At 50.6% G+C, this 26908-nt stretch overlaps 2 protein-coding genes across 2 annotated transcripts in view; one reads left to right on the forward strand and one right to left on the reverse strand.

The window, feature by feature from the left end:
• TBC1D22B (TBC1 domain family, member 22B) overlaps positions 1–1333 on the forward strand; it is a gene marked incomplete at its 5' end in the record, with an annotated part of 12088 nt that extends 10755 nt beyond the window's left edge. The window contains 2 exons of the mRNA XM_010077203.1: positions 439–534; positions 996–1333. Coding sequence (XP_010075505.1) covers positions 439–534; positions 996–1124 — 225 coding nt within the window. The remainder of the gene's footprint in view (positions 1–438; positions 535–995) is intronic.
• A 4289-nt stretch (positions 1334–5622) lies between these two features.
• On the reverse strand, positions 5623–25962 carry BRPF3 (bromodomain and PHD finger containing, 3). The gene is made up of 13 exons (XM_010077202.1): positions 25930–25962; positions 23601–25003; positions 22418–22574; positions 20814–20961; positions 18720–18832; positions 18025–18337; positions 16662–16928; positions 16012–16503; positions 14454–14547; positions 12031–12128; positions 10138–10235; positions 8001–8155; positions 5623–5806 (listed from the first exon to the last, which is right to left on the reverse strand). The coding sequence occupies exons 2-13, from the start codon at positions 24983–24985 to the stop codon at positions 5623–5625; spliced, it is 3504 nt and encodes a 1167-aa protein (XP_010075504.1). The 5' UTR covers positions 24986–25003; positions 25930–25962.
• Between the last annotated feature and the right edge of the window lie 946 nt (positions 25963–26908).

The following is a 26908-nucleotide window of genomic DNA, read 5'->3' on the forward strand; positions in this document are numbered from 1 at the left end:
CACTCTTTCAGTGAAGAAATTTTTTCTAATCTCCAGCCTAAACCTCCCCTGGCACAACTTGAGGCCATTTCCTCTTGTCCCGTCACTTGTTCCTTTAGAGCAGAGCCCAGCACCCCCCTCACTGCACCCTCCTTTCAGGCAGCTGTAGGGAGTGATGAGGTCTCCTCTCAGCCTCCTCTTCTCCAGACTGAACCCCCCAGCTCCCTCAGCCGCTCCTCGTCAGACCTGTGCTCCAGACCCTTCACAGTTCCCTCTACCCGGGGGTTGGAGGTCTTCTGGCAGCACCGTGCAGGTGGGGAGCTGAGGGAGGCAAAGCAGCGTGGCCCTGGGATGTTCATAACCAGTTGGGTGACGGGTGGCCCAGTGGGACGGGCGTGTCTGGGGAAGGCACGCTCCAGCTGAGCTGCAGGAGCTGACCCAGAGTTTTGTTGTCCGTAGTCGGAGCCAGAAGGATTCTCACATTTCCACCTGTACGTCTGCGCTGCCTTCTTGATCAAGTGGCGGAAAGAGATCCTGGACGAGGAAGATTTCCAAGTAAGTCCTTGGGGCTGGGGGTGATTCCCTGGGGGTGCAGGGGAGGGAATTGTGCTGGTTGGGATTCCAGTGTGGACACAGTCAACCATCATCTCCAAGCTGGCTCCAAGAGCATCCAGTCTTGCCTAAAAGCAATTCCTGAGCCTCGGTGCTCACGACAGAAGGGGGCTGTCAGAGGGTTCAAACATCACATCACCGGCTCTTCTCCGGGCTTGAGCTTTGGTCACGGTAAGTCCCTTCGTGTTTGCCTTCTGCTGTAAGGCTGGGGTGGCACCCTCGGTCTTGAGAGGTTTGGGGACATCTGAGGTGCTTCACTGCTTCAGATCTAGACCCGATCGCACCTTCCCGCTGTCTCTGAGCCTTTCAGACCCACGAAAGTTACCGAGTGCTGCTGCCTCTGGTCAGCCAGAGCTGTACTCGACCCTTGCCCACCCCAAACTAAGCCCCTTCCCCTCTTCCAGGGCCTTCTCATGTTGTTACAAAACCTGCCCACGATACACTGGGGTAACGAAGAGATCGGACTGCTGCTGGCAGAAGCCTACAGACTCAAGTACATGTTTGCAGACGCTCCCAATCATTACCGCCGATAGGTGCCAGGACTCGACTCCCTCCTCTCCCCTGCGCCCACCCCCTCCTCCTGGCCCGATCCGATCACTGTGGCATTTTGTCGTCCCCAAGTCCTCGGACACTCCAGCTGGGAGCTGCTCCTCGCTGTACAAAGCTCACGGTGACTCTTCACTCTGGAACGCGTGCCTGGCTGCCGCTCCGGGCGCCTGGATGTGCCACTCCACCCGCCGGCAGTACTCCAGCTGGGGACATGGGCTCGAAGGGGCAGGGGGGGACACGGGGGGCAGCTTTACTGATAAACTGAGCCGAGGATGAAGCCCTTCTGTCCTCTCCATCCCCTGCCCTGGGCTGGAACCCCCTTGGCTTCGCTGCCTTGCGTTAACCTCCCTCCACCTGCGCTGCCCCCTCTGCTCCTCTTCTCCGACACCATTCGCTCCAACTCCCAGATGAAAATGCCTTATTGGAGACCCCTGCCCGGAAAATCCTCCCCCCTCCAAGGGCAAGAAGTTTCTCTCAGGGCCTAGCTTCACTCTGAGGGTCTGGAGACCCCCCCCCAGCACTTTGTGGGTTCACGAGAGAACCCCTGCCGCCTGCCCTCCTCCTCCTCCTCGCCTTCCTCTTTGCCTCCCTCTCCCGTGGGGCAGCGGGGATGGGCACAGAGGGGGACACCGCTCCATCCGTGCGTGGTTCCAATGACACGCGCCAGCTCAACGGGACTTTTGGTGACGGATGTGCTGTCACTCCAGCCCCCTTCGGCACTGGGGGGAGGCCCTGGGGGGGGCTGGCAGGGGAACAGCATCTCCCCAAAGCCCCTTGCAAAGCCCCCGCTCCTCCGAGGCGTTCTGTGTATATTGTGTTCTTGTGTATATGGGTCAAAGATGTACAATATCCGTCTTCTGTTTGTAGCAGATGATGATTTTATATTTATAATGTGCACCCCGTGTTCTCCCCATCTCCTCTCCACGCCTGCGTGCGGCATCATAGGGCTTCGGACCTCTCGGGCGGTTGGGGGACATTGTGGCACCGCAGGTGTTTCTTCCCCAAACGTGGTTTTTGCAGCGGTGGATCTGCCATGATGAAGAGGTTGTGATAGAAATACGGATCCCGTGGCTTCCCCTGCAAAGAGCATTTGGGGGCTTGAAGGAGATGGGAGCTCCCAGCGGGAAGCAGGGGAGAGCTGGGTCGAGGAAACAGGGTCTCGGGGCTCACCGGCTGCTGGTCGTGTCCCTCCGTGTGCTGCAGGGCACAGCCACGCTGGTGGCTCCTCTCCAGCGATGACGGATCCTGCATCCAGCGCTGGCTGCCCCCAGCAGCCCCCAGGCTGCCCTCGCCCCCGGCTGCTTTTACATCCAAGCCCTTGGGCATGTTCTACCAGGTGGTTTTCCTCCCGGGGGCAGGTGCCCTCTGTGTCGTGCCAATAGCTGGATGCAGGAGGGGGGGGGGGGGACGGATCCCAGCCACCCCTGGGGGTCTCCCGCAGCTCCCACAGGGCCATGGGGGCTGATTGCAGGACGTGGAGGGTCCCGGTCCCTCTGCTTCTGTTCCTGTTCCCCGGGGGAAGAGGCAGCAGGGGCGGGGCCAAGCGTATGAAGGCAGAGCCTTGTTGCCAATAAAACTCCAAACAGTGTCTCAAGAAATTGCTTTCCTACCTTGGAGGTTTTTTTTTTGGTTTTTTTTTTTCTTCTTCCTCAAGCATTTGGACTTTATTGGGGTGTGTGCCTGGTGGTGTTTTCTGAGAGACAGAGCGGGTGCTCCCTAGCTTAACATGATGAATTAAAAAGAAGAAAAAAAACTCAACAAAACCCAAACCCAACACCTGAAGCATGTGGTCTGGCAAGGGGTGGTGGGGCGGTGGGTCCTTGTTTGGCCTCATGAGGGGCTTTGGGTGAGTCACCTGCCGCTCCTTGTGCCTCAGTTTCCCCATCCGTAAAACAAGGAGGAGCTCCTCCTTGGGAACGCGCTGGGAGACTCGACTTTGTCCGAGTTCCCTGCGGGTCGGGGCAGCGCCAAGGACAGACTGTGCCTCTGGCCCTGGAGGGGCTTCATGCTGCTGGGGGACAGGAACAATTCCTGCGCCCCAGCCCACCCTGAGCAGCTCTAGGTGGGATTCAAGCCCCAAATTCCCAATTCCCATCCTTCAGGGATGGTGGGATCCCAGCGTGCAGCTCCCAACCCATTGCACAGGGCACAAACTCACCTCCGGAGATGTCAGAAGCAGCGTGAGAAACCCCTCTGGGCAGTCCCCATGCCTGCTCCTCTCAACCACTTTACAGCCGCATCTGGGATGAGCGGGAGGAACCCAAACCATCACGGTAAGTGACCTCCTGGCCCTCAGGACAACGCTCGCAAGGAACGACTCTTATTTTCATTTGTTTTTATACATTAGAACATTTATTTCTCAGAGAGAAAATATAGTCTCAGACAGTCAGATTATAGTAGGTAAAATTATCTTTTTTTTTTTCTTTACAAGCATAGATTTTCTTATTACCTCTCTTATACCATCTGATATAAACGATTCTAGAAAGCAAATAAACTCACTTTCTACAATAAATAGAGCGATCTGTGCTTTACAGCAGACTGACAGTAACGTTTAGGTCCCGTAGCAACAGCAGGATATCAGCCAATTCAACTTCTAAAACGTCATAAAAAAAAAAACAAACCAAAACCAAAAAAAACCCAAACCAAAACAAAAAACCCCAAATCCCCAAATCTTCAAACATATACACAGGTCACAAGTCCACAGCTGAGCTACCACCTGGAAAAGTGTATGTTCCGTGAAATAAATTACACTGTGTGCATATAAAAGACCCAGCAACGCAACTGAGGACTTCAAGAATGGTGACAACAGTCTAAATAATTTAGAACACTATTTTACACCTATATACACAATCTCCTTCCCTAGCCCCACTCCCTAGGCATCAATATTATTATTTTTACAAAATCCTCTGCCCCATCTCTGTATGTTACAGGAGTCGTCCCTTAAAGTGTGGTTCCATGTCCCAATGTATAAGAAGTGGTATTTTAAAAAAGTCGACCAAGTAGAAATGGCAGTGATTACTCCCCACTAGTCATCACTATTATTAATTATTATTATTATTAATTATTATTTTTCACCCCACATTCTCTTCAGTATGAAAAAGTTAAAATAAAAAAATAGCGAGTTAAAAAGCAAAATTATGATCTTCAATCTACAATCTTGCTCTGCACCTTTGGTTCTTTAAATGGGAAAGCAAACACGGGACACGCAACAGAAGAGCTCGGCGAAATCATCCAGTCCTTGGTGGATAGAAAAGGGTTTGGCATCGAGTTTCCAAACATCACTTGTCCCCGTTTTCTGCAATACAAACCCCCCAAATCCTGGGGGTGTCTGCAGAGCTGGGGGGACGTGGGTTTTGGGGGATGACACCGCTGGAGACCCGCACAGCAGGGAAAGGATGCGCGGGAGAAGGCGAAAAGGCAAAATGGTCGCTTGCTCTCGGTGGGGCTTGGTTTCAACCTGAACTGAGCCAGAGGAGAACATCAGAGAGAGAGAAAAAAGGGAAGAAAGAAAGAAAGAGGAGCTGTACACCCCCTTGTGCAGCAAAAACACAAAAGATGTGTCACCTCCCTCCAACCCTGATCAACCTCGGTGCCTGCAAAGCTGCTCCGGCTCACCAGGCACCTCCACTATGAAGTTTTGCTTCTTAAAAAAAAAAGAATTTTCTTTGCTCAGTAGTTTGCTAAACCAGGATATGAAATGTTACTGGACCAAGCACAGTCACAAAATCAGAATCTGAATGTGAAAACTACCAAATAAATTTCTAGAACGTACACACACACAAAACTCCGGGAAATCTGCTTTTTGTCTTTAAAGCTCTGTGCATCTCCGCACCTAAGTGTGTGCAGTGCAGGGGAAGGTTCCCAAAATATTTCAGACTTTTCTAAACGCAATGAGAGAAACCCAACATGAAAACACTACGGACATGGGCAGGAAAATCCTAACGCAAACTCCCAGCTATGATTTTTTAATTTTTTTTTAATATAATGGGACAATCAAAAGTCATATAGAAAAAAAAATAAAAAGGCCAACGATGGTTAGGGTAAATTTGGCACAAGAATCGTCCGGTTGGGATTTCCATAAAGGATCCTGGTTCGGTTACTGCGGTGACGGGTCCCCGGGAATTACTCGGGGCTGGCCGATGACTTCAAAACCCCGGCGGCACAGGGAAGGGAAAGGTGCATGAGGTCCAAACCTGCGAGGGCTGCACCAGCTCACCTCTGCTCCCGTCACCCGGCAGCTTTTCCTGACTCCCTCACTCCTGGCCCTGTGGACAATACATTTCATCTCCTGCCAGCTCTTCGGCGAGACACATTCAGAAAGAAGCTGGGCAGGATTTTTTGGCACGTTTCAGGGTATTTCCAGGAGCACTGACAGCTGCTGGGAACGATGTCCCCTGGCCCGTCAGCACACGAGCCAGTCCGCTCCGCTGCCGCAGCCCGTGCGGGCACTGGAGGAAAAGGAGGAGCAGCCGCCCCGACCCCTTACAGATAATTAGACGTAACGAAGGGATGATCTCCCCGCACGCGGCTCATGTGGATCATGGCTCGGTCGTAGGCCACCTGCACGGATTTGCGGATGCTGGTTTTTCGGCCTTCCAGCATCTTTAACTTGTCCACGGTGTCGTCCACGCCGAGCGGATGGACTTTGTCACGCGGGAGCCACTGCCTGGAACAGAGCGGAGAGCACAAAGTCCCGTCAGCGAGGGCAGCGAGAGGGGAACCAGGGAAAGAAGAGCCAACGCCTGGAGGCCTCTTGCCCTTGCAAAGCTGCGCCTGAGCTCTCTGCAGGAGGCTGACAGCTCCCGTGTGCCTGGTTTGAGTCTCAAACCTGCCACAACGGGCCAAGGAGTCTGTCCCAAGAGTCCCCAAGACACGGCCAAGTTCTCCAGCCCCTCCAACATCCCCCACGTCTCAGCAGTGGTCACTCACTAGTTGTATCCCCCCTCCGGAGCAGCTACATTCGTGTGATCCATTTATTTATAATTAACACCCCACAGTGATGCTACCAACGTTTCAATGTCTCCATCTGACACGGAAGAAGCACCTGTAGCCCAAACGCCTTCCTGCACGAGCTGTTTTCTCTCTCCTTGGAGTCCTTACTCAAGGCTCTCGATGCTCCTCAGAGCTCCAGGGGAAAACTTGGAAACTCCCGTGTTCCACAGAGCAGCAAAAACAGGGACTTCCATGGTGGAAAGGAAGTTTTTATCCCTGAGAAAGCTCTGCCTTGTCCCAGGAGGCTGTAAGCATCAGGGTTTGGGCAACTACAACGACCTGAGTATCATCCCGAAACAGGCAGCTTCCCTGTTGACCCCGACCTACACCGCACGTGCCAGTCAACAGCAAGATTTGATTGTGCAGTTATCAGCCCAGGTTAATTAGAACGCTCAGCAACACGCCAGCCACCCTTCCTAACGAAGCCCAGCCCCTAGAATTAAACCTCAGCCACCGCCAGCACAGCTCAGTGCATCTCCCAGCCTACCAACGCGGACAACCCAGAGCAGCTCCACTTATCGTCACCCAGGGGCCAATTTCAGCCTTAGTGACCCTTCTGCAGCCTCACTGACCTCAGCAGAATTCAGAGTGGTTTAGGACTTTCCTGAAGCGCCCTAGTCTCCCACAAATTGCCAAAAAAGCCCTAAGTGGCCAATTAAAAGTATAAACATCTACCAGAGCTTGTCTTCAATAAGAGCAGGCCAAAGGCAAGAAAATGATGATTTTTATTGGGAAGGGAGGTTCAATGGCAAGTTTGGATTTTGATTTTTCAAAACCCATGATTACAGCAAGGGGAAGCACAGCACTGCCATTGATTTTCAGCTAAAAATCATGATTACCTCTTTGAAGAACATGCCCTGGATCAAGTGGTTCTGGTAACCAGGGACAGCGAAACAATGCTGTGGACTAATCGAAAACCTCAGGAGCGTGTGTGTCTCTTGGTACCTCTTTTCCCCAGAGGACACAAACAAATGGCCCAGCATCTGCTTCTTCCGCAGAATCAACTCTCTGGATCTCTGACCCCAGCCACACGCGGGTATCGCCTCCAGTGAGATCATTTATTTGCTCGGTTCACGTTCCCACGTGGCGTTTGGTGGTTACACACTCCGTAGGGTTCAGCGTGCGGCTGCCTGCCCCATGGCAGGGACTCGCCTCTTCCAGCATAACGCTCCGATTTTACAAGTTTCCCGTTGTTTCTCACAGGGATTTCAAAGCCTTATTGCTCATTTTTAAGGCACTTCACTGGTTTGTGGCTTATTCTGTGTGGCTGGGTGATCGGTGCCATGTGAGCGTGGTCAGCCACTGACACTAAAATCAGATTCAGTCTAAGACAGAAAAGGCCTCGAGATATTTCACTTGCCCTGAACCAGGTCCTCATACCTATGTTTTTAATCTTAAACATATATCTTGATTTCTAAACAGCAGCTCCAAGCATCGGGCAAGGCTAAATACGGAACAAACCCAGCGTTTTGAAAATGTTACCCTGGAGATTTTTGGCAAATCTGTTGTGCAGCAGCGGAGCTGGCTGCTCATTCTGCTGGTGTTGTTTTAAAATCAAATGCGCTCTCTCATTTGCTGCAGGTTTTGACTATGAAATTGGCTCTTCACGTGCCTCGGTATTTTTGCCGTGATGTGAACCCCGGGTGAAGGATGCTGTGCTGTTCACCACAGAAGCGGAGCAGTCAGATGCTGTGCTCTGGGGCCAGGGAAAAGCAGATTTCCTCATTTCGACTGCTGCATGGTTCAATTCTCCAATTTACATGTAACACCATCACCCCTGTGTGCTCTCACGTATCAAAGATTATGTTCCATCCTCCCTCTCTGCCGCAGCGCTGGCCGCAAGCCCCCGCCTGTCCGCACGCACTCACCAGGTTCTCTTGTTGTCGAAGAAAAGGACGAGGAAGAGCTTTTCTCCTGCCTCTGTCTGCCTCTGCTCCCCCAACTTCAACACATCCACGGGCGGGACTGGGATGGGGACTCCATTGTGCAGCAAACCCTCGCGTGGCATCTTGGGATCGATTATCTGGTGACACAGGGAAAGGATATTTAAGCACAAACCCCTTCAAGTACTGCAGAGAATGCATTTGGTTTTTTTTTCCCCTTTTCTTTCAGTCTATCCAAGCTAGACAATTCAAATCTACTCCGGATGGGCACGCTTGCTCTGCTTGCTCTGCCTCAGCGACTCTTTTTAAAGAATTTTCCTGACCTTGAGGCTTTCCCCGTGGAAGGGAGCCAGCTGGTCCAAAAGCTAAGCAACCTATTCTTAAAAAAATGGAAAGGATGTAAGTATGTGGTTCCGTGTGGATGTAGATGAATTTACAGTAATTGGTGATTCAGTACAAACTCGGTGTTGTTGTGTTCGGCAAAGGATTTCCCTCCCTCCCTCCCTCCAGACTCAGACAATAAATGTCAGGCCACCGCCGGGCTCAGCAGGCACAAGGCGAGTTCAGAGCAGCTCGATTCTGGCACAATTCATTCGACTGCAGCGGCGTTGCTCGGGTGTATGCTGCTGCGAGATCAGAATCAGGCCCAGTATTTGGAGAGAGGTGAGAAGCAGTGCCGGCTTTATCAGGCTAGAGTAATTTTGGAGAGGAACTGGAGATCATTTTGGAGAGAACAGACGCACCAATTCTCCCCATAGGAAGCAGAAATGTCCGTGTCCAACATTTGCGCTGTGTGGTCGCAGGAGAACAGAACAGGGCTGATGTCACACTTGGTCTACTCTGCCTCCTGATCTTGGCTCCTATGAGCTTGAAAAAGCCAGGGGAATTTATTAAGACACTTTACCACGGTAACAGACTGCCTTTTTTGGGGACAATCTCACCATTAAAGCCATGCTAAAGCACAATTTGACTTGGGCTGTAGCCACACAAAGATCTAAAAACGCTTTGGCTGGCCAACACAGCCAGCAGGTTCACCCGTAGCTGTTCTCTCCTCTGGGCTCCCACCTAAGAGCACAAGCGTGGCAGTGGGTCCCTCTTTCAGCAGAATCTGCCCTTTTGGAGGCATCAGAATTGTGCTCAGCCCTGGCCAGGCGTACGTGCTGCGTCAGCTCACGCCTGGTTTCACCACTCTGCTGCTCGGATGTAGAGACTTGAGTCATCTCTGTGACGATTCCATTTGTTTTCAGCCCCTGCAATTTCTCAGTGGTCGCAAGCGCCGTCTGCCTTAGCGATCCCAACCGTAAAGGGGCTTAAGGGGACGGCTGCAGCCACGCAGAAATTACCTGGAGCAGAGCTGTCAGGAAGAGCCACGTCTCACGGGATATATTTAAAAGTAGCAGAAAGAACCGAACACAGATGGTCCATCTCATGTTCTCACTTATATACTTACTCCGGCAACCTCTGTTGAGAGCTTAACAAGCAGTTCAAAGCCTGCAGCGGTGCTGGCACTTCCTAGGAACCGCTGCGTGTCATGTCTTGCTTTGGAACTGAGCATGGTGCTCGCTGAAGCCAGGTTTTGGGATTTCACATGAACAGGCAAATATCCCAAGCAGGGAAATAGTAAGGAAATGGCATTCGAAGGACTAGGTGTGAACACATGCACGTGTTCTCCTACTTAATCAAACATATGGTTATTGCAAGAGTGTATATACACCACCAGGCCAGCTGGGCACCTACGTATGGAGTCGTACTTGCTAAAATGTGCGGGTGGTTAGACACCAGTGGAACCTGGTGCCTGCCTCTGTAAAATTTAGGTCTTCTCACGACAACAGGACCAATTACTTTCCCCAGACCTTAAGAGTGAAGAGAAGAGGAGAGGAAAGATGTCCTCCTATCCCTGGCACCGAGAGACCAATGTTTTATGAATCCTCTGCAATGCTCTGAAACAATGAGCACAGGGAAAATTAACTGTGCAAAGGGGAAAGGAAAAAAAAAAACCAAGCACATAGTGCAGGATTTTGGGTAGTTTTCCTTTTCTGTCTGGTTACACTGCACACTAGCACTGTGCTCTGGGCTCCCTGCACTGCAGGTACAGGCTGCGAGAGAGCAGCGGGGTACTCACCAAGGCGGGGTAGGAGGGATAGCCGCGGCACTTGGCCCACACCAGCTCCAAGGGCTCCAGCTCAGCCTGGCTCTCGAAGGACATGAGCAGAGTCCTGCCTAAGGGACAGAAGGAGACACGGCTTAGGAGGGTGCGCCCCAGCAAGGGGGTTCTGATGGAACCACGCCATCATCTAACCCAGGCACGATGGCCTGCACTGTCTCATCTAAAATGGATGAACCACTGTACTTAAAACATACTGACAATATTTCTGGTTTCATTTTTTAACCTACTTGCTTCTGCAGCAAGCAGAAAGCTGGAATTTCACTTTTTTTTCAGAACAAACCTAGCGTCCATCTATTCATCACATTTAATCACGCACGTGTGCACAGACCACTTCTCTTAATCACAGTCAAGAGCAAGATGGAAAGCCATTTACTGTCTGTACCTAAATGCATTTGGTGTCCAATCCAGAAGTGGTAAGACACACATCTCATCTGCAGGAAGTTTATGATAAAACTTAATGTGCAGTGAGATCCAGCCTGGCCATGGTGAGTGTCCAGCCTTTATGCTCTGTCAGTACCGTCACGTTCCGCATTAAGATAAAGCCCCGGTCTCCTAAATCACGGGTCTCTGATGAACTCTTTCATATGGAAATATTCAGCAGATCCAGCTCTGGGGTGATTAGCTGCTGTATCACTGCAATCAAATGGGTATACAAGAGATGAATTTGGCCCATTAGGCTCCATCAAGGCAAATCCATCCTCCATGGAACTGATGAAGCTGCACCTGAGATTAATTTGGACCACTGTTCAGAGAGTTCCTTTTTATTCCTTCTAAACACAAAAATCCAGACTGATGCCATAGTCTTTGGGGCTATTTGATCTCTAATGGAAATGCCTGGTTCTAGTTGACAGAAGTCTATTAGCCACCAATTCTTTCAAACTTAAGTGAGAAGTATTGCAAAAGATCAATTCAAGACATGAATCTGCCAGCTCCTGGCCCTGAAAAAGGAGTAATCTTCATTAATGTGAATTTTGCGGCAAGCAGTGATTGCTCTGGGGGGAATGGTCAAACACGGGCTTCACAAGAAGTCAAACTGAATCCAGACAAGGCCAAATGGAGCCCAAACGAGCGCATTGCCAAGACAGACCTAATGTGCTTTTCCACTGCTGTATTCCATTAATGAAACGATGTTGAAAACCACAGAATCGTCCCACTGATTCCAGTTCTCCCAGTACCAGCACTGCTCCCAGGAGACAGGAGGATGGGAGCTGTGCAAGGGGCGCGGGCGTAGCAGGGGGTCAAAGCTGAACTCCGACTTCAGCACAAACCTGCAATAACCCCAGCACTGACGCAAAAGAATCTGGCTGTGGGAGCGCCATGAGATTGGTGCAGTGCCTTGGGTGGTATTAGAGGAGTGTGACTTAATTTTCCTGCTGTATAGCACAGCCTGACAATGACGACTTCGTTACAAAGCCCTTGAAAGCAATGACAGTGGAAGAGGGAACAGCTCTGGAGTCATCTCCAGAGAGACCCCTCTTATAACCATGATTTACTGTTTGTACTGCAGTATCGTGGAAGAGAACTAGTCCCAGATCAGGAGAACACACGTGCCAGTGACATTACACACACCAGGTCTACAGAAAGCACCCATTTGAGGGGAACTCAGGGCACAGGCAACCAGCAAAAGGAGGAAAAACCTTGCACGCAATAACCTGAATTTGTAACAAAGGCGGTGACAAGGCACAGGCAGGTCAGCAGCCTCATCGTGCAATCTGGACTCGTGCAGGACCGGTTCCTGGTGTGCGCTGAGACCTGCTCCCCCTGGTTTGGGTGGATGTCAGCCACATGGTGTGGGGGGACCGGAGCAGGGTGCTCCCCAAAGTGAGGCTGCTGTGCAGCCGTTCTCACCTGAGCTGCTGTAATCGGAGTCTCCGTTCACACCTTCCAAGAAGGGCACCCGAGACAGAGCTGGCTTCCCTCGGCTTCGCTTGGGAGGCATCAACCCGCTGTCAGAAAGACACAGTATGTTAGGAGAAAACACATTAGCCTTGAAAGCAAAGCCAGGTAAATGGATTCCCCAGCTCTGGCCAAAACACTGGGAAATTACTGTACTGGTGCATCCTTGAAAAGAACAAAAGGGCATCACCACACCTCTTCTACAGCAAGTACTCTGGCCATCACCCCAGCTTTGCCATGAGCAATGAACGGTACCTAATGGAAACCAAGCTGCGAACACGAGGAGGAAACCCAGCAAAGAATTCCCACTAGAGAGCAATCAGATCTTTCCATCAAATCACAGAATGGTTTGGGTTGGAAAGGACCTCAAAGATGAACAAGTTCCAACCCCCCTGCTGCGGGCAGGGACACCTCCCACTAGCCCAGGTTGCTCAAAGCCTCAAAGCCTTTCATTTATTTATGTCTTTCTTTTTTCTTTTATAGTTTTTCAACAAGCAACCCGTTCTGGGTGACGCTGGTGCTCACAGAGGAGGAGTGGAGAAAAAGCAGTAAACAGAACTGTTCCCAAATAGAATAATTGTACAAGTTATCCATGAGACATCAGCTTGGTTTTAATTCCTCGTTTTGTGGGTGTCACATAGCTCTAATGTGATTTTTGCTAGGTGAATTGCTTGCAATTATTGTAATAAGCACTTACAACACACTTTTCATCTTCCAAGTACACAAACATCAACTACACTCCCCTGGGAATCCAGATTTGTCTCCCTCACTTACAAATGGGGAAATGGAGGCAAATACAGTGGGGCCAGGAGGACAAGACATGGTTTGAAGGGGAGTTTCTGGCTCCCGGTCCTGTTCTGAGAGCATCCTCACCCCACGAAGGATTTCTGCATGACTCAAGAGCCCTCATTTAAATGACACTACAACTAGGCACAAATCCAGTTCACTCCTTTTTGTTCCCTTTGATTCGGCTCCTCACTTTACAACAGTTTGTTGCAGTAGGTTCTTGCGAGCTCTGCGGAGAGGTCATGATAGTATCCGGCTCACAGAAGAGGTGATTACGGAGCTGAAGACCTGGGCACACAGCCCAAAGAGTGGAGAGATGGGTGGGCATCCCATCTCAGAGAAGAACCGGAGGTCCTGTGCCTCCAAGGGACTCAGCACGTGCTATGAGAGATCATTTCCTGGGACACCGCGTTCTCTCCTCGGGCTGCCCAGCACCTGACTGTGGAGGTGGGATCGACGTGCCGCAGGGAACAGCCCTCACACCCAACTGCTCCTCCAAACCCTAGGCTTTGCCTCTGGTCATGGGCACGAAAGCCTTTGCAGAGGATTGGTAACACTCATCCAGCCTTAGCTACAACTGCAAAATTACACACCTCTCTTGACAGCTAACGTTTAGGATCGTGCTGCCTAGCAGAGCGAGTTTTCATTTGAAAAATCCTCCTGGGATTCAACCCTGCTGCAGAATAACTTGTCACACAGCTTCTGCAGCCTCAGTCCCGAGAACAGGTGCATGTGGGGAGCTTTACGATTTTAGGTGCCCAAGTGACACCGCAAGCCAGAAGCCTTACAGGGCTAAGTGAGCAGAGGAAGCACAAAATGTCCGAACGTATTTCTCAAGTGATGGGTCATCACCCTCAGGGTCACTGAAGACAAGCAGAGAGCAATGATGTGTTCAAGGCACTGAAAATATTACTATGAGTATCAACCAAGAAAATCTTGCTTCTGACTGTCCTGGATGATCTTACCCATCAAGGTCAGATGTTCTCAGCCTCACTCACAACACACAAACGTGATTCTGGCGTAATACGGGTTTTACCGTGCAGTAAAAGGGCTGTGAACGACTTGAGTCGGTGTTAGGAGGGCTGGATAGGTAGGTAAGACCAGAAAATGGATATGGTACCCACGTACGCCTACTGCATCTGCCCACACACCGACTTCTGCTTTCATCTGTTCAGTCCTGTTTGAAGGGCCTGGTTCTGGACTTAAACCCCTGGGAGGAAGCAAGCAGCAATTCAGTGGTGGTAGAAATTCAGCTTCACCTGCGGCGCTGAACTGGACATTTCAGCTCAAGGTTTTCCTAGCTTTGGCTCTCGAGAACTGCAAGAAGGTATACATCAGCAGAGAGGGTGTGTATGCACTGAGAAACAGAAGCGTAATGGATTTCCATTTGCTTGAAAAATCATGTCCTGCTTTTGGGACTCATCGCTTAAAAGGACAGGATGGAACCTGAGAAACTCTCTGTCTAAAGACAACACACAAAATGAAGAACAGTTTGGGCTGGTTTTGACAAAGAAGTAGAATGATAAAACCAGGCAGATTAAAGCAGACACAGAAGGTGTTCTGGGAATAGTTTCGCACGGGGCACTTACCTGCAGGCTTCCAACGCCAGCCCACCACCCAGGCCAGAGCCACACTCAGAGTCAGAGCTGCTTTCTGCGTGCTTCGCAAAGCCGTTCGCCACTCCTGCCCAGGAGACAAATGGGAATCAGCCCAAAGAAGCAGCAGCAACACACAGAGATGCTACCAAGGCTCAGGTAAGGTCACCGTCCCATGACTCACGTCCACAAAGATGCTGAGTACTTCAACCAGAGAGGGAAAATCTGCACAGAGCTCTCCAGACTCGGCTGCAACCAAAAGGTGACTAATCAAAGGTATTTCTACCCTCGACACATGGAAAATCAGGCTGTCTCTGAAGAGGCAAGTGCTGGAGAAGTGCCCAGGGATGGTACAGGAGAGCTCCACGCAGCACCCAGCTCGCCGGGGAAGCCCAGAGGCCAGGAAATGAGCCACTTGCTCACGTGGCTTCAAGTTGATTTGGAAAATACACGGAGGCTTCACGCTGGCTGCCACGGACATCTCCCTGCCTCACCCAGGCTCAGCTGCTGGGCTGGCCCGTGCGCAGGGGAGCAGGCACATAAAACCACAGCTTATTCAGGTACGGGCTCCTTGCTGAGAGAAAACTGCTCAAGGAAAAACTCCTTGCTTCAATTTCTCAAAATGAGATTTTCCAGCGCAAAGAGCAGACACTGAGGAAGCAAATTCCCCCTGGGCAGAAGGCAGCTCCCCACCACCTTCCTCCCTCGCCAGTACAAATGTCACTGTGGCCATAAGTGGAATATTTAACTTTTTTGCCCCAAATGCCAGCGGCGCTGGAAATCTTCCCTTCGCTGCCAGGTTTTCTGCTGTGAGTACCGCAGGGACACCTACACAGAGAGCTCGGATTACCCCTGAGCTTGGACAGGATCCACAGCCAGGGACAGGCAGGGAATGACCCCTGAGAGCAAGCCCAAGCCCCATCCAGGGACCCACCACTCCCAGGATCCTCACGGGCTCACCAAAAGCCTGTCAGCCAAAGAAAGGGCACATTCCTGCCAAAGCCACTATTGTTTTTTTCTACCTGTAAATACGGAACTGCTACAAGGAGCACGTTTCTGGGAAACTCCTTGTTCTGACGACCCTGGCCACGCTGACCTGCTCCTGCAGGAACACAAATTCGGCACACCAGCCACTCCCTCCAGGTAGGAGAAATCAGTTGTTGTTTTAAACAGTGGAAGGAACTGAATCACAACAGCACTGCAACTCATCGGAAAAAGCCAGCAGTGCTGCTTCAGCAGAGGAAAAATCGCACTGCCTAGTTATCAGTGATTTTCCAGTACCCTGCCTTTATTTTCCCTTTTTTAATTTCAGCCTCTCATTCTGACCTCTGTCCACTGGGAGCAACTCCTCTCTGCTTTAATTACTGGCAGATGATGACAGTAAGTCCCCAAATCTTTGGAGAAGCCATTTATGTTTCCTTTAACCTGTGAGTGAGTTTCAGGTGAGCAGTCTGGATGCAGATGTCTTTACTCAGCCCCAGGATTCCCACTCCCTTAGCCCCATCTCGTAGTTTCCAAGGGTTCAGAAGGAAAAGAAATCCCAAGGAATTACCTCTCTGTCCCGCCTGCCTGGGTGACTTCTCTCCATCGCTCTCACTGCAGGTCCTGCCCTGCGGCCGCTTCCGAGATTGTCGCTCCCTGTCAGGGCAGGAGGGCGAAAGCTGCCCGCGGTCCTCCCCGTTCTCCAGGGAGCAGTCCAGGCCTCTTTGCAGCTTCACCCCATTCTTAGCTTTTTTAAAAAGGACAGACGTCCGTCGGCCCACGCCACTGAAGGGGGGGCTGGCAGGGGTGTCTGCAGGTGGCAAGGCCAGTCCGTTCAGGCCATTGTCGCTGAGCAGGCGCTGGAAGGCTTGGCTCTCCCGCTGCAGAGCCTTCTTGTCAAAGAGTTCCTTGTCCGACATCACCTTCTTCTGCAGCTGATTCAAGGACTTGCTTTCGCTGATGGGTTTGAGCGTTGGAGGGTCCTGCAGAGAATCCAGCTCCGAGAGAGCGGGTGCGGGTCCTGTGGGCTCCAGGGTTGGAGGGTGCCGGGGTTTGGCATCATCTCCTAAAGGAATAAAGAATCTGCTTGAACATTTTAAAAAGAGTTATTGCCAAAACTAACAGCCATTCCCATCTTTCAAAAAACAGAAGAAACAGCAGGTCTTGACTGCTGACATGCTCTAGGAGAGCTGGAGCTAAAATCCTGCTGCAACCTCTCACCTTTTTCGCCCTCCTCGTCCCCATCCCTTGCTGTTTTATCCAGCCCTTCTTCCCGCAGCGCAGGCTCCCCGTTGGGCATGCTCTTGTTTTGCTGCTGGGCCAGCTTCTGCCGAATGGAGTTGATCTCCCGTCTCAGGAGCCGGATGCGTCGCGTCCGGGCGCCGCTGGACCGCATGCTGCTCACCATGTCCAGCTTCTCCAGCAGCTCCTTCAGCTGGGCCTCCAAGGAGAGGTGAGCCCGGTTCTCCGGGAGGAGGATGTTATCCACTGCATCAGAAGAGAGTGTAACAGTGAAGGGAAGGAGCAAGGCTTCTTGAAGAAGCATTTGGGACCACCACCGTGCCTCATTCCCTCTGCTGCTATTCATAAACCAATTGCTTTAGTTTGTGGAGTTAGGAATTGTTAACCTTGGAGCTCAGACTTCCTTCTTTTGCCCAAAGAGCAGCTGATTTGACTTGCACTGCCCTCCAGTTCCCATTACTGTCCCAGGGGCAGCATCCCAGTATCTGCACCCACACAAGACAGCTCACGGTCCAGGTCCTTGGCAGAAACCTATTTCATTGCCAGATTAAATGAAAAAATCAGACCACAAACAGAACTGGCCAAAATAGAACATGTTTGGCATTCCTCTGGCTCTGCTGAAGGGCTGGCATCCAGCAGCGCAGGGCAGGCAGCTGAGGGCTGTGCTATCGGACAGCAACACAAATTTCTGTGCATCTGCATCCACGAGGGCTGCAGCATTCAGGAGTCGGACGGCAGACTGCAAGCTCTGCATGCAGGATGGCAGCAGCATTCTGTACTAAGTTCAGACAAGTTATTCAGCCAATGCTTTGGAGCTGCCACCTCAAGACAGCTACAGGAATGGATGTGAATGGAAAGTCTTGGCTAGAAGGACTGCTCGGGTTCCAGTATCTTAACCCCACACCACCCTCTCCCAGCCCTCAGTGCTCCATCTAACCCAGCTGCTCTACACCTTGCCGATTTACAATGAAATGTATGAGCTTTACTCAGAGCAAAAAATCCCAGATCCACCTTTGCACTGTTCTTTAAAATACCAAGTTTATACTCTAGCCGTGGCACAAATCAAACGGCATGGGGAGTTACAAGGCTCTTCTGAGGCAGACATGCACTAGGAGAGCTGGAGCAAAGCTGCACTGATCTCCAAGTGCCTGGCTCACCTGAAATCCTGCTGTTTGAGGCTCTAAAGGTGTTAGATGTATGCTTAGGAAAATAAATGGATAGCAAAATTCTTGTATGCTGAACCATGGCTATGATTTACATGCAGGCTGAGTGACATGCTCAGAACAAAGAACACAGTTATGATCTGCCCGGAAAAAAAAAAAAAAGCTTAATAAACACTCACCGTCCTCCCAAGAAAAGCGGTAAAAGTCCTCGGTTTTGGGTGACTCGGGCAGGTGAATCCCCATATCAGTGTCAAAGCCGATGTTTTCAGCCTGCCGCCGCGCATGACGCAATATCGCTCCTCCGAGGTCTCTGAGCCGGACAGCTGCTCGGTGGAAAATCGTGTCTTTAGCATTATACCTCATGCAGTTGGTAACTATAAGGTTAAAGTCTTCCTCAAACTCATCCAATGTTCGGTACAGGTGGGACTCCAGCTTCCGCCTCATGGTGGAAAAATCCATTGGGTTGGAAATGAATTCCAGGTAATCTGGAACCTAAACATATAAAACCTGTACAATTACAAAAACCATTTACTAGCCAACTAGAGCGCATCCATCATAAGCACTCTTAATGCCCTTTCCACCGGCAAGGGGCAGCGCCAGCAGTTTATTTCTGTGTCGCCCAGTCAAGGTAGACACGTCCTGGCTCTGTAAAACATTACTTGGCTGAGACGTGCTGAAGCTTCCAGGAAACAACACTCTTTTTTTTTTGGCCTGGAAGGATCCTCACATTGTGAGTCCTCTTTGAGATATTCTTTAGTCCACCAGCAGCTTGGGACAAGGTGGTTTGTGCCACCAGGGTTAGGGCAGCACATGAGCTTCTGCCCAGCAATAGCTCATCTACAGCCCACTAGACACCTCTAGGAAAGAGACTTGCCTCGTTCAGGTTAACAGGCTCCGAGAAGATCTGGGCAGCGTCCTTCTCCTGCAGCAGGTCCAGCGTTGTGCGCAGAAGGACAGTGAAAGGGGTCAGCTGGAGCTCCATAGCGGCTGAATGGGAAAACAGTGGACGAGCACAGTCAGCGAGGACAGGATATGTGAGTGGTGTCTCCCTCCAGTTTCTCCTGAATCATCACCCCAGCTCTTCTCAGTGCTGGAAACCTCAGGTCATCGTACCACTAGCTCGGTAGACTCACGGCTGAAGAATTTCGGGTAAACACCTTGCCCCCTCCGTGTGCTGCAAGCACATCAGCAGTCACCACTTTGCAGAGTCTGACTGCACACTCCAGTCCTTTTGTACGGGAAACTCCTGTTTAGCCAACCTCATAAAGCCCAAACAAGAGAAAACCCCATAAAATTAAAACATAATAAAACTCAAAATGAAAACAAGAAGCAGCTTTTCACGCCTTGTAAATTATCCTGTAGAACTCCCTGCCTCAAGATATTATTATGCCAATTAGCAACATTATACAAAAGTTAAAAGTATGTATTTACATGAAGAACAACATCCATAATTAGACTAGAGAGCATAAACAAAGTTGAATATATAAGCTCTCACACTTCAAGGCAGAAGCCAAACAAAAACAGCGGTTAGATGTCTGCAAATTCCCAATACAGTGTCTTACATCCTTTATGAAGTCTCTGTTTGATATCAAGCAAACAAGTTGTAGCACAGGTTTGATCTCTTCCACTGAAATCCGATTCAAAGGAGACTGGAACAGGATAGAAGTATTTCTTTCTCCTTTAATATTTTAATTTCTTTGATCTTACAATCTCTCATTATGTCATTAAATCAACCACTTCAGTAGCAGAAGTTTACGCAGAGCCAACTGTATTTAATGTGCTCAGCAACAAGCCAGCATCAGTAAGAGAATGAATGAAGACAGATATGAAGTCCACACTCCTCCCCCAAAACAGGAAAGAAGCTGAACAACGACTCAGGACTCTGGAGCATCCTTTTCCACTCAGATAAAAGTTGGGTTGGGATAGAGCTCCAACTAGATGCACTTTTCGGCGACATCTTATCCTATAAAGAACACCATAGCTTCAACAAGCTTTTATGGATTTAGCCAACTGTGATATTAGCAAGATATCAAAAGCAAACAAAGCCCAAGAGGGATTTTTTTTTTTTCATCCTCCTACCTAAAATATGTCCATGCAGCACACAGGACTGAGCCACTGCTGTAAACCAAGGACATTACAGCAAACGAACCAGTGCTGGCATCGAAAGGACTCCAGAAAAGCTGTGGGCAGTTTCTGGCCATGAAAAAATAGCTCACAGAGGAGCTGTGATGACAGAGGATGCTGCTTTCCCTCTGCCTGGCTCCCTGCAGACAGCCTGAGAGCACCCAGGCAACGCGTATGGGCTCACTGTGCACAGGGTGAGTCTGCCATGAAGCTGTCGTTGAAAATACCCGTGCCAGAGAGCACGGCAGGGGCTGCAGCGACCAACCAGCCATGGCAAGCAAAAACCCTCAACAGGCAAAGCCAGCGAGCATGGGAAGTAACCTTAACTGGTGCAACTTCGGAGAACTGCACACAGATCATAGAGGAAACTGGAAAATTTAGTAAATGGTCTCCACCTTAAAACTTCTTCATCTAAAAATGTACTTAGAGGTCAAAACACAGCGATTTTTAGCTTTAGAAATGGAAAACAGAATGGTGATTTAGACCTCTCTCTGCAGTAGGCATTCCCAAACACCTGAAAGAAATATTTAAGGAGATCCGACTTCTACTCTGCAAAACACCTGGTCCATCCCCAGGAACAGAAGGGGTGCCACAGGTCAGGAATCGAATTCACCGTTATTTATGCAAACACATTTTCCCAGCACTCTGCAGCCCAGCCCTGGTTCTGAGGACAGAGGCTGAGCAGCACGAGCCTGTGACACAGGGAGGGACGGCTGCTCCACACATCCCACAGTCAGAATCTGCAAAAAGACGAAAAAGCTCAAGAAAAACTGTCCCGTTCCCCCTCTGCCTCCTGCAGCACAGAGCACTTGTGTGGGACTGAAGCCAAGTGCAGTAACCTGACAGCAAAAGCTACCCACCTGCTCCCGTTTGAGTTTCTCCCTCTTCCGGATCAGCTCGATGAGCAGCCGTGCCCGCTCCAAGTCATGCCGCAGCTTTTGCCAGTACTTCAGCTCTTCCTTCACCGCGCTGGTCTTCTCGTCCTGCTCCTTCTGTAAGACAGAACAGGGGGGTGAGATGAAAAACACGACCGGCTTCCTGCGCTTCCTCCTCTTTCTAGGCGTCCCCTGTGAATCGCTCTCATAGTCTTCCTCCTGTCTCCTCGCCTCTTCTTCAGGCTCTGGACCCCCCTTCCCCAGCATTTGGCTGTCTAACACACACAACAATCCTTTATGGATTTTATATGATCTGTGAAGTTAGGCCTGAATCACACTGTAGCTACACTCTGGGAACACGCTTCAGGTCACACTCATTTACACCTTCCCTGCTTTTATAGCCAACTTCTCTAGAGAAGCTGGAAATTCTTTCTGGTGGCTGCTGCGCATCAAAGAGGCAGCCCAAAGCGTTTACAGTGTAAAGGCAGGCGAGCAAAGCACGGCAGAACAGAGCTATTCTTATCCTCCTTGTCACCAGTAAGAAATCGAGCCACGGGAAGAGATTCTACAAAACACAAAGTAACAGCCAACGCTGGGATGAGCTCACACCTTCCGAGACACAGTTCAGTGGCTTCGCAACGCGATGATCCTTCCTCTCCTAAACCTGTAGCTTCTTAAATGGTTTTGAGGATCTAGCTGAAGTGCATATACTGTCACAGGATTGCCAAAAGAGGACGATTGCTTCACAAGATCTTGATGGTTTATATTTATACAACATTTGTTTTAAGAACTTAATTATGGGAAATTGATGACTTAATACGCCAAGGAAATGCTGTATTTCCCCAAGCTCCAGACTGATGAGTGGGAAATATTTTTTTTCTATTGATCACCCAGAGCAGTCTTCATACAAACCAAAAGCCTAAAAATTCCTGCAACTACAGTAAAAATATACGTGCACAATACCTACCGGCAGGCTATGTCACAGTCTGACCGCTTCATTACTTCACCAGCTACTCCTCCTGCCAAGCGCAGTGCTGTTGAACAGCACCGACTGACTCTGGACTCCAGCTCAGAGGAGGAAGCAAAGGAGCCCAGAGCTGATGATTACATCTAAACTTCCTTATGAATGCACATGGGAGGATCAGAAATGGAAGCTGCAGGAAGAACGACCCAGACTGGAATTTGGGCATGACTCTGGAGTTAACACCTATTTTCTGGAGGAGGGGATCTTGAATCACTCACAAGGAACGTGGTTTAGTGATTCATCTGAGAGATCAGTCCACCAGGGACCCATCACACCCGTGCACAACCCCAGGTCTCCCGACTCAAGGGGAAAACCTCCCACCTGCTGGCTCAGCAGCACCAATTCTAGTGGCACAGTGGACATCCCACCACTGATACACTACCTCAGCTCTTCAGGCATCTGCACACCAAGAGGAAACCAAAAGAGACTTAAATCAGTTCACCCTCTGATTGTGTCACCCTTGTTCCCCTTCCCAGCCACGCACCACGTGCATCTCCCCACGGAACGCCAGCTCTCCCTCCCCCGGGGGGTTTGGCTGGGAGCCGGTACCTGCTCCGCGTTCCTCTGGGACTGGAGATGCGAGTGCAGGCGGCGGATCAGGGGCACCCCGTTCCTTGCCTGTCGCTTCAGCAGCCAGTAGTTGTGGAGCCTCTGCATGAACTGGTTCTTCCTCTGGAGGGAGAGGCCGCTGCAGATCTTGTTCAGCCTGAAGGAAGCAAAGAGGTGTCATGGAGCCGACGGCAAAGCCAGCACAACTCTGCAGACCCTGGTGATACCAGCAGGCTTCCCAGCGAAGCTTTGCAGCGTTGCGTCAATGCACACTCTGAACTACGCGTGCAGCTGGTGCAATCCCCACCGTGAAGACGCAGGTGCCTACTTTTCACAATATATCCCGATTTTAGTAGCAGCTCAGCTGGAGGTTCTCACCAAGCCCTTGACACAAAGTACGCAATCACCAATTCTGCTGCCAGCCTTCATTTCAAAACGACTTTCAGTGTCAAGAACATTCCTGGGGGCCATTTAAGTCTGAGGTTATTAAGCTAGAGTCTGGGAAACTAACTTCACAGGAGTCCAAGAGTAATATATCACCTATTTTAACCTTTTCAAACCATTTGTTGGATTATATGTGGTGTTTTATCAGCAGCTTTCCAAAGCTTATCTGTTAAAATACTGGCAACATATCCCCACACTTCCTCATGTGCCAAATGAAAATTCAGCACTACCCAGTTCCGCACGAGAGAGAGCTGGGAGAAAAAAAATACATGGCCAATTTCAAAGCTGTTTGCAACACCGACAAGTTTGACATGCTCTGTAATAAAAGAAGGAATTAAGAAACTATGAAATGAGATTAAAAAAAAATAAATAGTAATAACAGGATGGTCCCTGTCCGCCTGCCAGCTTGTAATGCTTGAGTATTTTAAAAACACCTTCCCAGCTATCTGTGTAAATTTGGATGCTAGATGGGTGCTTGCTGTCAGGGACCACCCCGTATTCTGCGTCACACCACGGATTGGGAGAGCTGCTGGGCAAAGCAGGAAAGCCAGAGTGCCAGCAGCACGTGGAAGAGCACCGGTCAGGGATGGTTCTGCAGAGCACGCCTTGAACATGGCTATTGCCAGGTCTTGATGGGGGACAGCGCTTCAAAGTTCAACAACGAGAGGGATCAGGTCCTCAAAACAGACCCTGTCCAGCTCCAGCTGTCCAGGTCCTTCCCTAACCCTGCACCACTCACCTGTAGGAGGGGATTTGCGTGACTGTCACCATGGGTGCAGACGAATGCCCGTTGGTCACATCACCAGGCTCCTTTTTGATCTTCTGCTTCAATTTCACTTGGTTCTTTTTCAGAGACCCTTTGGGAGGGCCAGAATTAGCTTCCTCCTCTCCCTCCTCCTTCCCAGTGTCCTCCCGACCCTCCCGGCTAGCAGCTCGAGACCCTTTTTTCACCATTCCAGGTGGGGAATGACTCCCACAATAGGCAGTCTTGCGCACGGTGAACGTTGTGCCGTTGATGCTGGTCTCCCTCATGGGTTCGATCTTCATGAAGAGACCAGCCCGCTGGGCACAGGTGACGTGGAAGGCAGTGTAACAGTTCACCTTGTGGCACTGGATAGCAGCTCCCATGCCCTTCCGCTTGCAGATATAGCACGTGAGCTTCCACCGAGCTGGGGGGATGTTATTTATCCCTTCGATGGGCTCCAGGAACACAGTGTTTGCAAAGCAGACCTCTGGGATCCAGATGGCACAAACCACGTGAGCCCAGCGGCCATCGCTAGTCTGCTTGAAGGCTCCACCTTTGTTGGGGCAAAGGACACAATCCACAGGGCGAGAAGGGGACTGTAAGCAGCAGCGGCAAAGCCACTGCCCCTCGGGGATATAGGGCACACCGTAACACTCCTGGTGCACGGCCAGGTTGCAGATATCGCAGAACAGGATAACGTTGCTGTTGTGACACTCATCGTCCATGCAGACACAGCAGAAGGCATCCTCATCGACAAGCGACTGCTGAGCACCGTTGTTGCGGCTCTCGAGGTACGACTCCTTTTCCATCCGGTCCACCAGCAGCTCAAAAGTGTCAGGAGAAACCGTCCCATAACCATCGTCCCTTCTCTTCTCGTTGACCATTTCCAGCCAGGCCAGATCCTCCTCATCCATGTCATACTCCACCTCTACATCCAGGTCCTCAGGAGGCTTTTCAATGTACCGGTAGTAGGCGGCGGGGAGAGGAGGGGCGTCTGGCTGGCTGAAGAAGTCCACCACGCGGAAGTTGGGCTGGGGTAAGTGTAAAGACATTCCTGGCGCATGCTTGGAGCAAGACTCCTTCTTCTTGCCTTTGGAAGGTGTTTTTTTAGATTTGGAAGGGAAAAGGGGCTGCTCGCTGTTTTCTTTGTTGCTGTTGCACTCTGTGATATCCTGGGCAGTCAGCTCATCCTCCGTGATGATTTTTAAGGGATCATAGATGCTGATGCGATGAAGCCGTCCGTCGATGTCCACCTCCACGATCCGCTGGGCCTGGGCGTACGTCAGCGTCTCGCGAGTGGGTGAGCACTTGAGGCTGTAGGGCGAGGGAGAACGTCTCCCCTCCAAGTTCTGCCGGGACCTCCTCCGAGGCTTCCTCATCGCTGCAGCCCAGAGACCCTGCAACAAAACAGGACAGAGGATGCCATGAGCCAAGGAGACAAGCAAGGAGCAGCACAGATGCAAAAACTCACTCAGCACTGCAACAGAACAACATTTCCACCAGAGACTCCAGCAATCTCACGTGTGCTGAGGCATTGTCAACCTCTTAGACACAAGCACGTCACAGATATATCAACTGTTCCTTGCAATGTGTACCGCAGCAACGCACAGCACCCTCCAGCCTTCTCTATTTGCAGGTCAGATGTATATACCCCCATATCACCAGATGAGAAGAGCTCAAATTATTCTTACAGTGTAGCATCCAAACAGTCAGCTCAGCAAACCATTCAGATCCCCCAAAATTCAAATAATAGTACTTATCACATCGGCTCACACCGTTCACATACCAAGTTCACACAAGTCAAGGAGTTCTGCTCTGTTCTTTTGCCTGTGGCTTTTCTTTTACATCCCCAATAGCCACAAAATGTGCTGGATGCTTTCCAGACCAAAAGGAAAGCACTGTTCCTGCCCTATAAAGCAGTTCACTTTTTTTTTTTTTTTTTTTTTTTGTCGTCACTGAGAACACCAGCAGTGCTCCCTCAGTCGAGGAGGGAGCTCCTCTGAGTTTCCCACCTCGGGGCTGCCACACCACTTCTTCCTTTCCCACATTGCTGAGGCAAAAAGGTCCGTAAAGAAAAATCACCTTGCTTTCCCTTCTCTTGCAGACGTAGCTGTTCCCAATGCCACTCTCCAGACCATGAGCGCTTAAAGCACCGTGTCCTTCCTGACAGGCAAAATGGGTCACGAAAGCCCAACCAGAACCGGAGCATGAACCAAGCAACGCAGCGGGTGCTAGATGTGCACCCCTTCTGCTCCTCACGGAGATCCATGAGAAAGCAAAGGGGAATGAGCAGAACAAGCAGCACAGATCCAGACGGACTTACTGGTTTTGGCTGAGCATTAGCCCCTCTGGAGCCACAATCTGTGTTCAGGCACCCGGGCTGGTTCCGCATGGAGGGTCCAGGGGGGTAGGAGGAGGAAAGCAGCATGACAGCTTCTGGAGTGCACCAGGAACCTGCGATGGCATTTGCTCAGAGCCTTAACTAAAAGCCAGCTCTGCGCTCGCAAACTGCTAATCAGCAACCCTGATAATTACTGGAGTTGGCTGCTGACATTAAGGAGGTGCCCGTCAAGGGGGACCCGGAGCAGAAGCCTGGAGCCAGCGAGATGAGCTGGGGGAGGATGGAGGCACGGCAGCAGGAGCCTGGTGATGGGAGGGTGAAGGAGGGAGGCAGCCAAGAGGAAGCCAAAGGAGTAACACAAGCAAGAAGGGCAGCGTCAGGGCTGGGAACATGAGTTACGAGAAGAAATGGGCTGAGGCTGAAACAAGCCAGAGAGGAGACAAAGAAAAGCAAATGTAAAATCTCCCTGAGAAGATAAGTCAGCCCAGAGCTTATCTGTTGCTATGCAGCGCCCTGAACCAGCACCTCACCCTTATTTAGAGCAATCCACACTGTCAGCTCCTTGCTGTGGGACCCGCAGACAGGAAAACACACTACAGAAGCCGAATTGGTACTCAGGAGTTGCGTTATTTCTGCTCCATGAAGGACACAGCTCCCCAAACCCTCAGTCGTGAGTCAGGGCAAGAAGCACCTCACAGAACCAGGACTGACAAGAAGCCCCAAGCTTATTCCAGAAAGATATCTGTAACAAATTCCAACACGCTTCCCTTACAAGTACTGTCTCTGTGAACCACAAGACTAAGCCACAACACGTGTGCTAAGGAATAAACAGGCTTTGGGAAAAGCTTCCAAACTCTCTTTTGCATCCACAGAAATAAGCTGCAGATGCCAGTTTCCGTACACAACACCCGCAACGATGGAGCCTGTGGGCACAATTTCATTTCAGATGATAATTTCCACC

This window comes from Pterocles gutturalis, unplaced genomic scaffold, assembly GCF_000699245.1.
Source record: "Pterocles gutturalis isolate BGI_N339 unplaced genomic scaffold, ASM69924v1 scaffold27208, whole genome shotgun sequence".
Taxonomy (NCBI): domain Eukaryota; kingdom Metazoa; phylum Chordata; class Aves; order Pterocliformes; family Pteroclidae; genus Pterocles; species Pterocles gutturalis.